General features: G+C 46.2%; 1 protein-coding gene across 1 annotated transcript in view; it reads right to left on the bottom strand.

The window, feature by feature from the left end:
* Positions 1–808: 808 nt before the first annotated feature.
* Positions 809–10,569, bottom strand: part of TCF4 (transcription factor 4) — a 195,673-nt gene continuing 185,912 nt past the window's right edge. Inside the window, exon 20 of the mRNA XM_046905872.1 lies at positions 809–824. Within this exon, the coding sequence (XP_046761828.1) occupies positions 809–824 (16 nt within the window). The remainder of the gene's footprint in view (positions 825–10,569) is intronic.

The following is a 10,569-nucleotide window of genomic DNA, read 5'->3' on the forward strand; positions in this document are numbered from 1 at the left end:
TTTCATTCCCCCTTTTTTTTCTTTTCTTTTTCCCCCTTTCTTTCCTTTTTCCTTTTCATTCCCCTTTTTTCCCCCTTCTCATTCCCCTTTTTTCCTTTTCATTTCTTTTTTCCCCTTCCATTTCTTTTTTCCCCTTTTCATTCCCCTTCTTCCCTTTTCTTCTTTTTTTCCCCTTTTATTTTTCCTTTTTTCCTTTTCATTCCTTTTTTTCCTTTTCATTCCTTTTTTTCCTTTTCATTCCCCCTTTTCCCCTTTTCATTTCTTTTTTTTCCCCTTTTCATTCCCCTTTTTTTCCCTTTTCATTTCTTTTCCCCCCTTTCTTTCTCCTTTTCATTCCCCTTTTTTTCCCTTTTCATTTTTTTCCTCCCCTTTCTCCTCGTTCTTTTCTTCTCCCTTTCTTCTCCCTTTTCATTTCCCCTTTTCTTTTCATTTCCTTTTCCGCTTCCTTTTCTCCCTCCTGTCCTCTCCCTTCTTCCTTTCCTCCTTCCTCCTTCCATCCCCTTTATCTCCTTCTCACCCCCCCTTCCCCCCCCCCTTCAACTCCTCTCTCCCCCCCTTCTCCTTCCTCCTCTCTCCCCCCTCTCCCCAATTTCACCCCCCCCCCACATCCCCCACCCCCACGACCCCCCCCTTTATTTTTCCACTCTCCACCGACATCCACGATACAAAAGCAAGAAAACAACCCCAACATCTCCCCCCCCCCCCACCCCCCAATCGCATCACTTCGTGCCCCCCACCCCCCCCCCCCACCACCCCCCCTCCTCCTACCACGGCCGCACTACACTCTACCCCATAGCAAAAAAGAGCACTAAGACAAAACGAAGCTTCGGAACCGAAAAAGAGAGAAAAAAGAAGAAAAAAACAAAAACCAAAACCAAAAGCCAGGCACTGATACATGAGAAATCTCCGTTATTTTCTCTTTTTTTTTTTGTCTTTTGACCTCCTTTCTTCCCCCCCCCCCCCCCCCCCCCCCTCCCCACCACTTCCCGTTTTGCATCGCCGAAAATGAAAAGGGGAGAGGGGGGAGAAGGAAAGGGGGAGAAGGTTGGGGGGGGGGGAAACGAGAATGAATCGAAGGCCACAGGTCGGAAATGATCACCAGCACAGCGACGACGACGTGGGGGGGGGAGGGCTCCAAAGGGAAACCCAAACAGGGGAAGACCCACGAAAGTAAAGAGAGCTGAAAAGCTTACGGGACCCCCCCAACCCCAAAACCCCCCCTAAAACCCCCAATTTCCCCATTGGACCCCATATATCCGACCCTTCCCCCCATTCCCCCCTTCGCGTTCCCATTTCGGCCTCAGCCACCCCATCAACGACCAAAGAATGGGGGCGGGAGGCATTAATTAGCATTAATTACCCCCCTTTCCCCCTCCTTTAACTATTTTCCCCCCTTCCCCCCCCTAAAACCCCCCAATTTCCCCACAGGACCCCATATATCTGACCCTTCCCCCCATTCCCCCCTTCGCGTTCCCATTTCGGCCTCAGCCACCCCATCAACGACCAAAGAATGGGGGCGGGGGGCATTAATTAGCATTAATTACCCCCCTTTCCCCCTCCTTTAACTATTTTCCCCCCTTCCCCCCCCTAAAACCCCCCAATTTCCCCACAGGACCCCATTTATCTGACCCTTCCCCCCATTCCCCCCTTTGCGTTCCCATTTCGGCCTCATCCACCCCATCAACGACCAAAGAATGGAGAGGGGAGCGGTTAATTAGCATTAATTACCCCCCCTTTCCCCCTCCTTTAACTATTTTCCCCCCATTCCCCCCCTAAAACCCCCCAATTTCCCCACAGGACCCCATTTTATCCGACCCTTCCCTCCATCCCCCCCTTCGCGTTCCCATTTCGGCCTCAGCCACCCCATCAAGACCAAAGAATAGGGGGGGAGGCCTTAATTAGTATTAATTACCCCCAATTTTTATCAATTTTCCCCCCTTTCCCCCCCTAAACCCCCCAATTTCCCCATTGGACCCCATATATCCGACCCTTCCCTCCATCCCCCCCTTCGCGTTCCCATTTCGGACTCAGCCACCCCATCAACGACCAAAGAATGGGGGTGGGGGGCATTAATTAGCATTAATTACCCCCCCTTTCCCCCTCCTTTAACTATTTTCCCCCCATTCCCCCCTAAAACCCCCTAATTTCCCCACAGGACCCCATATATCTGACCCTTCCCCCCATTCCCCCCTTCGCGTTCCCATTTCGGCCTCAGCCACCCCATTAACGACCAAAGAATGGGGGCAGGGGGCGTTAATTAGCATTAATTACCCCCCTTTCCCCCTCCTTTAACTATTTCCCCCCATTCCCCCCCTAAAACCCCCCAATTTCCCCACTGTACCCCATTTTATCCGACCCTTCCCTCCATCCCCCCCTTCGCGTTCCCATTTCGGCCTCAGCCACCCCATCAACGACCAAAGAATGGGGGCGGAGGGCATTAATTAGCATTAATTACCCCCCTTTCCCCCTCCTTTAACTATTTTCCCCCCTTCCCCCCCCCTAAAACCCCCCAATTTCCCCACAGGACCCCATTTTATCCGACCCTTCCCCCCATTCCCCCCTTCATGTTCCCATTTCGGCCTCTTTCACCCCATCAACGACCAAAGAATGGGGGCGGGGGGCATTAATTAGCATTAATTACCCCCCATTCCCCCCCATTTTAATTATTTTCCCCCTTTTGCCCCCCCTTCCCTCCCCTTTCTGAAGCATTTCCCCCCCCTTTTAAATATTTACCCCCATTTCCCCTCCTTTTTAACCTATTTCCCCCCCTTTTCCTCCCATTTCCTCCTCCCTTTTTAACTATTTCCCCCCCATTTCCCTTTTCCCCCATTTATTTCCCATTTATTTCCCCCTTTTCCCCATTTATTTTCCTTCCCCCCCATTTATTTTCCCCATTTCCCCCTTTTTCCCATTTATTTCCCTTTCCCCCCATCTATTTCCCATTTACTTCCCCTTTTCCCCATTTATTTTCCTCTCCCCCCATTTATTTTCCCCATTTCCCCCTTTTCCCCCATTTATTTCCCATTTATTTCCCTTTTCCCCCATTTATTTCCCCTTATTTCCCTTCCCCCCTTTTTCCCCTTCTCCTCCAATTTATTTCCCCCTTTTCCTCATCTATTTCCTTTTCCTCCCATTTATTTTCCCCACTTCCCCTCATTTCCCATTTATTTCCCCATTTATTTCCCTTCATTTCCCCTTCCCATTTATTTTCCTCCTTTTCGCCTTTATTTTCCTTCCTTCTTCCTTTACTTTTTCCCCATTTATTTTCCCTATTTCCTTCCTTTTTCCTTCCTTTTTCCTTATTCCTTTTTTCCCTTTCCCCCATCTTTTCCTTTTCCTTTTCCCCTCCTTTTCCCTTTTTTCTTCTTCTTTTCCCCCCTTTTTTCCTCTTCCCCCCTTTTCCCCTTTCTTTCCCCTTTCCCCCCCATTTCCCCCTTTAATTTTCCTCATTTCCTTCTTTTTTTCCCTTTTTTCCCTTATTTTTTCCCCATTTTTTCCTCTTCTCCTTTTGTTTTTTCCTTTTTCCTTCTTTTCTTTTCCCTTCCTTCTCTATTTTTCCTCCTTTCCCCTATTTTCCTTTTTCCTCGTAATTCTTTTTTCCCCATTTCCCCCTATTTTCCTTTTCCCTTTCTCTTCCTCATTTCCTTTCCTTCTTCCTTTCAGTTTTTTTCCTCCTTTCATTTCCTTTTTTCCCTTTTCCTCTTCCTTTTTCCCCTTTTTTCCTTTTAATTTCGTTTTTTTCCCCCTTCTTTCCCCTTTTCCCCCATTTTATTCGTTTCATTCCTTTTCTTCCCCCTTTTCCTTTCCTTATTTCCTTTTTCCTTTCCTTATTTCCTTTTTCCTTTTTTTCCTTTCCTTTTTCCTTACTTCCTGTTTTTATCCCCTTTCTACTCCTTTCCCCCTTTTCCTTTCCTTCCCCCCCTTTTCCCTTTTCCTTTCCCCCTTTTCCTTTTTCCTTCCCCCCTTTTCCCTTTTCCTTTTCCCTTTTCCTTTTCCCTTTTCCTTTTCCCCTTTTCCTTTATTTCCCCCTTTTCCTTTTGCTTTTTCCTTTCCTTCCCCCCTTTTTCCTTTTCATTTCCCTTTTCCTTTCCTTCCCCCCCTTTTCCCTTTTCATTTCCCCCCTTTTCCCTTTTCATTTCCCCCTTTTCCTTTTTCCTTCCCCCCTTTTCCCTTTTCATTTCCCCCTTTTCCTTTTTCCTTCCCCCCCTTTTCCCTTTTCCTTTCCCCCTTTTCCTTTTCCTTTTCCTTTCCTTCCCCCCCTTTTCCCTTTTCCTTTTGCTTTTTCCTTTTTCCTTCCCCCCCTTTTCCCTTTTCCTTCCCCCCCTTTTCCCTTTTCATTTCCCCTTTTCCTTTTGCTTTTTCCTTTTTCCTTCCCTTTTCCCTTTTCCTTTTCCCTTTTCCTTTATTTCCCCTTTTCCCTTTTTCTCCCCCTTGTTCCTTTTCCTTTTCCCCCTTCTTTCCTTTTCCTTTATTTCCCCCTTTTCTCCCCCCCCTTTTTCCTTTTCCTTTCCCCCTTTTTCCCTTTTCCTTTTCCCCCCTTTTTCCTCTCCCATTTTTCCTTTTCTCCCTTCTCCCTTTTCCTTTTCCTTTTATTTCCCCCCCTATTTCCTTTTCCTCTTCCCCTCTTTTTCCCTTATTATTTCCCCCTTTTTCCCTTTTCCTGTTTCCCCTTTTCCCTTTAAAACCCCATAAAACCCAACAAATCCCATTAAAACACCATAAATCCGATTAAAACCCCATAAAACCCCAGAAACCCCCATTAAACCCCCATAAACCCCATTAAAACGCCATTAACCCCCATTAAACTCCATTAACCCCCATTAAACCCCATAAAACCCCATTAACCCCATAATAACCTCATGAACCCCATAAATCCCATTAAAACCCCATAAACCCCATTAAAACCCCATAACCCCCCATTAAAGCCCATAAACCCCATTAACCCCATTAAAACCCCATAAACCCCATTAGAACCCTATTAACCACCATAAACCCCATTAAAACCCCATTAAACCCCATTAAACTCCATAAACCCCATTAAAACTCCATTAAAACCCATTAACCCCCATTAAACCCTATAAGACCCCATTAAACCCCATTAACCCCCATTAAAACCCCATTAACCCCCAATAACTCCCATTAAAACCCCACAAAACCCCATAAACCCCTATTAAAACCCTTAAACCCCATAAAACCCCATAAACTGCCATTAAACCATATAAAACCCCATAAAACCCCATAAACCCCCATTAAAACATCATTAACCCCCATTAAAACCCCATTAAAACCCCATAAACCCCTATTAACTCCCATTAAAACCCCATAAATCTAATTAAAACCCTATAAGACCCCATTAACCCCCATTAAAACCCTATAGGACACCATTAAACCCCATTAAAACCCCATTAACCGCCATTAAAACCCTATAAGACCCCATTAAACCCCATTAAAACCCCATTAACCCCCATTAAAACCCTATAAGACCCCATTAACCCCCATTAAACCCCATAAGACCCCATTAAAACCCCATTAACCCCCATTAAAACCCTGTAAGACCCCATAAAACCCCATTAAACTCTATAAGACCCCATTAACCCCCATTAAACCCCTTTAACCCCCATTAAAATCCCATAAACCCCCATTAAAACCCTGTAAGACCCCATTAACCCCCATTAAAACCCCATAAAACCCCATTAACCGCCATTAAAACCCTATAAGACCCCATTAAACCCCATTAAAACCCCATTAACCCCCATTAAAACCCTTTAAGACCCCATTAACCCCCATTAAACCCCATAACACCCCATTAAAACCCCATTAACCCCCATTAAAACCCTATAAGACCCCATTAACCCCCATTAAACCCTATAAGACCCCATTAACCCCCATTAAAACCCCATTAACCCCCATTAAAATCCCATAAACCCCTATTAAAACCCTATAAGACCCCATTAACCCCCATTAAACCCTATAAGACTCCATTAAACCCCATTAAAACCCCATAAACCCCCATTAAAACCCTATAAGACCCCATTAAACCCCCATAAAACCCCACAATCCCCCATTAAAACCCTATAAGACCCCATTAACCGCCATTAAAACCCTATAAGACCCCATTAAACCCCATTAAAACCCCATTAAACCTCATAAACCCCATTAACCCCCATTAAACCCTGTAAGACCCCATTAAAACCACATTAACCCCCATAAAACCCCATAAAACCCCATTAAAACCCTATAAGACCCCATTAACCCCCATTAAACCCTATAAGACCCCATAAACCCCATTAACCCCCATAAAACCCCATAATCCCCCATTAAAACCCTATAAGACCTCATTAAACCCCATTAAAACCCCATTAACCCCCATTAAACCCTATAAGACTCCATTAAACCCCATTAAAACCCCATTAACCCCCATTAAAACCCTATAAGACCCCATTAACCCCCATTACACCCCATAAAACCCCATTAAAACCCCATTAACCCCCATTAAAACCCTATAAGACCCCATAAACCCCATTAACCCCCATTAAAGCCCCATTAACCCCCATTAAAACCCTTTAAGACCCCATTAACCCCCATTACACCCCATAAAACCCCATTAAAACCCCATTAACCCCCATTAAAACCCTATAAGACCCCATTAACCCCCGTTAAACCCTATAAGACCCCATTAACCCCCATTAAAACCCCATTAACCCCCATTAAAATCCCATAAACCCCTATTAAAACCCTATAAGACCCCATTAACCCCCATTAAACCCTATAAGACCCCATTAACCCCCATTAAACCCTATAAGACCCCATTAACCCCCATTAACCCCCATAAAACCCCATAATCCCCCATTAAAACCCTATAAGACCTCATTAAACCCCATTAAAACCCCATTAACCCCCATTAAACCCTATAAGACTCCATTAAACCCCATTAAAACCCCATTAACCCCCATTAAAACCCTATAAGACCCCATTAACCCCCATTAAACCCCCATAAATCCCCATTAAAACCCTATAAGACCCCATAAACCCCATTAACCCCCATTAAAACCCCATTAACCCCCATTAAAACCCTATAAGACCCCATTAACCCCCATTAAACCCTATAGGACCCCATTAAACCCCATTAACCCCCATTAAAACCCCATAAACCCCCATTAAAACCCTATAAGACCCCATTAACCCCCATTAAACCCTATAAGACCCCATTAACCCCCATTAAAACCCCATTAACCCCCATTAAAACCCAATAAGACCCCATTAACCCCCATTAAACCCTATAAGACCTCATTAAATCCCATTAAAACCCCATAAACCCCCATTAAACCCTATAAGACCCCATTAACCCCATTAAACCCCATTAACCCCCATTAAAACCCCATTAACCCCATTAAGACCCCATAAACCCCATTAAGACCCTATAAGACCCCATTAACCCCCATTAAACCCCATTGGCCCCCATTGAAACCCATTCAACACCGCCCCCTCATTAACCATTCATATATGCTAATGAGGGGGGCTCTCGACCAATGGGAAGCCGACGCCGGGAGCCGCGCTCGCTAATTAAGGCGGCCTTCGTTACCGCTGCGCCGAGCTCATTAAGCAGCCTCATTAAGCCCCGTTAATTAGTGCTCAGGAACGAGCTTTCGTGATCCTCCTATGCAAATGTATGCAAATGAGCCCAGCTTTCGACCAATGAGAAGCCTCCATGGTAACGACCCGCAGCTCGTCAAAGCCGCTCATTAACGAAGCCTTCATCCGCTAATTAACAAGATCTTCATTAGCGCTGATCGGATCCTCATTAGCAGCTCTAATTAACGACGCTTCTTGATCCTCGTATGCTAATTTATGCAAATGAGCCCAGCTTTCAACCAATCCGTGGCCTCCATGGTAACGATCCGCAGCTCGTTAAGGTCGCTAATTAACGAAGTCTTCGTTAGCACTGATTGGATCCTCATTAGCAGCGCCAATTAACGTCCTTTCTTGATCCTCGTATGCTAATTTATGCAAATGAGCCCAGCTTTCAACCACTGAAAAGCCTCCAAGGTAACGATGGATTGCTCATTAAGGTTCCTAATTAACAAACTCTTCGTTAGCGCTGATCCAATCTTCATTAGCAGCCTTAATTAATGCCCCTTCTTGATCCTCGTATGCTAATTTATGCAAATGAGCTCAGCTTTCAACCAATCCGAGACCTCCATGGTAACGATCCACAGCTCATTAAGGTCGCTAATTAACGAAGTCTTCGTTAGCGCTGATTGGATCCTCATTAGCAGCGCCAATTAACGTCCTTTCTTGATCCTCGTATGCTAATTTATGCAAATGAGCCCAGCTTTCAACCACTGAAAAGCCTCGAAGGTAACGATGGATTGCTCATTAAGGTTCCTAATTAACAAACTCTTCGTTAGCGCTGATCCAATCTTCATTAGCAGCTCTAATTAACATCCTTTCTTGATCCCCGTATGCTAATTCATGCAAATGAGCTCAGCTTTCAACCAATGCGAGGCCTCCATGATAGCAATCCACAGCTCGTCAAGGCCGCTAATTAACAAGGCTGCTAATTAACGAAGTCTCCATCATCGTCAATCCGAACCTCATTAGTGGCCTTAATTAGCGACCCTTCTTGATCCTCGTATGCTAATTTATGCAAATGAGCCCAGCATTCAATCACTGAAGAGCCTCAATGGTAACAATGGACAACTCGTTAAGGTCGCTAATTAACGAAGTCTTCGTTAGTGCTGATCCCGTCCTCATTAGCAATGCTAATTAGCGAGCATTCTCGATCCTCGTATGCACTCTCGATCCTCATATGCTAATGTATGCAAATGAGCCCAGCCTTCAACCAACACGAAGCCTCAATAGTAACGATCCGCAGCTCGTGAAGGCCGCTAATTAACGACTTCTTCCCTATGGCCGATCCCATCCTCATTAGCATATACTAATTAACACCCCAATCCCACCCTCGTATGCTAATATATGCAAATGAGTCCCACCCCCAACCACCTTCCCCCTCATGAACCGCCCCCACAAAGTGCTCATTCCATGCCTCGTTAAGCCCCCATGCTAATTAACCGTAACGACCCTCCCCTCATTAACCCCCCCACTAATTAATGAACCCCTTCATCAACCCCCACCCTAATTAACACCCCCTAATTAGCCCCCCCTAATTACTAATTAACCTAATTAACCCCCTCCACGCGCTCCCACCCCTCCCCACCCCTCAATCCCTCTCCCCGCCATTCATTAACCCCGTGACCCCCTAATTAACGAAGCAACCGACCAGTTAATTAACGAAAACCCTTCATCAACCCCCACCCTAATTAACACCCCCTAATTAACACACCCTAATCACTAATTAACCTAATTAACCCCCCTCCACGCGCTCCCACCCCCTCCCCACCCCTCAATCCCTCTCCCGGCCACTCGTTAACCCCACAACCCCCCAATTAACGAACCAACCCATTAATCAATTAACGAACCCCTTCATCAACCCCCACCCTAATTAACACCCCCTAATTAGCACCCCCTAATCACTAATTAACCTAATTAACCCCCCTCCACGCGCTCCCACCCCCTCCCCACCCCTCAATCCCTCTCCCCGCCATTCGTTAACCCCACAACCCCCCAATTAACGAAGCAACCGACCAATTAATTAACGAACCCCTTCATCAACCCCCACCCTAATTAACACCCCCTAATTAGCCCCCCCTAATTACTAATTAACCTAATTAACCCCCCTGTGCGCTCCTACCCCCTCCCCACCCCTCAATCCCTCTCCCCGCCATTAACCCCGTGACCCCCCAATTAACGAACCAACCCATTAATCAATTAACGAACCCCTTCATCAACCCCCACCCTAATTAACACCCCCTAATTAACACCCCTTCATTACTAATTAACCTAATTAACCCCCCCCTGTGCGCTCCCAACCCCTCCCCACCCCTCAATCCCTCTCCCGGCCATTCGTTAACCCCACAACCCCCCAATTAACGAACCAACCCATTAATCAATTAACGAACCCCTTCATCAGCCCCCACCCTAATTAACACCCCCTAATTAGCCCCCCCTAATTACTAATTAACCTAATTAACCCCCCCCTGTGCGCTCCCAACCCCTCCCCACCCCTCAATCCCTCTCCCGGCCATTCGTTAACCCCGTGACCCCCCAATTAACGAACCAACCCATTAATCAATTAACGAACCCCTTCATCAACCCCCACCCTAATTAACACCCCCTAATTAGCCCCGCCTAATTACTAATTAACATAATTAACCCCCCCCTGTGCTCTCCCACCCCCTCCCCACACCTCAATCCCTCTCTCCGCCATTCGTTAACCCCGTGACCCCCCAATTAACGAACCAACCCACCAATTAATTAACGAACCCCTTCATCAACCCCCACCCTAATTAACACCCCCTAATTAACACCCCTTGATTACTAATTAACCTAATTAACCCCCCCCTGTGCGCTCCCACCCCTCCCCACCCCTCAATCCCTCTCCCCGCCATTCGTTAACCCCGTGACCCCCCAATTAACGACGCAACCAACCAATTAATTAACGAACCCCTT

The sequence above is a fragment of the Gallus gallus genome, chromosome Z, assembly GCF_016699485.2.
Source record: "Gallus gallus isolate bGalGal1 chromosome Z, bGalGal1.mat.broiler.GRCg7b, whole genome shotgun sequence".
Lineage (NCBI taxonomy): Eukaryota > Metazoa > Chordata > Aves > Galliformes > Phasianidae > Gallus > Gallus gallus.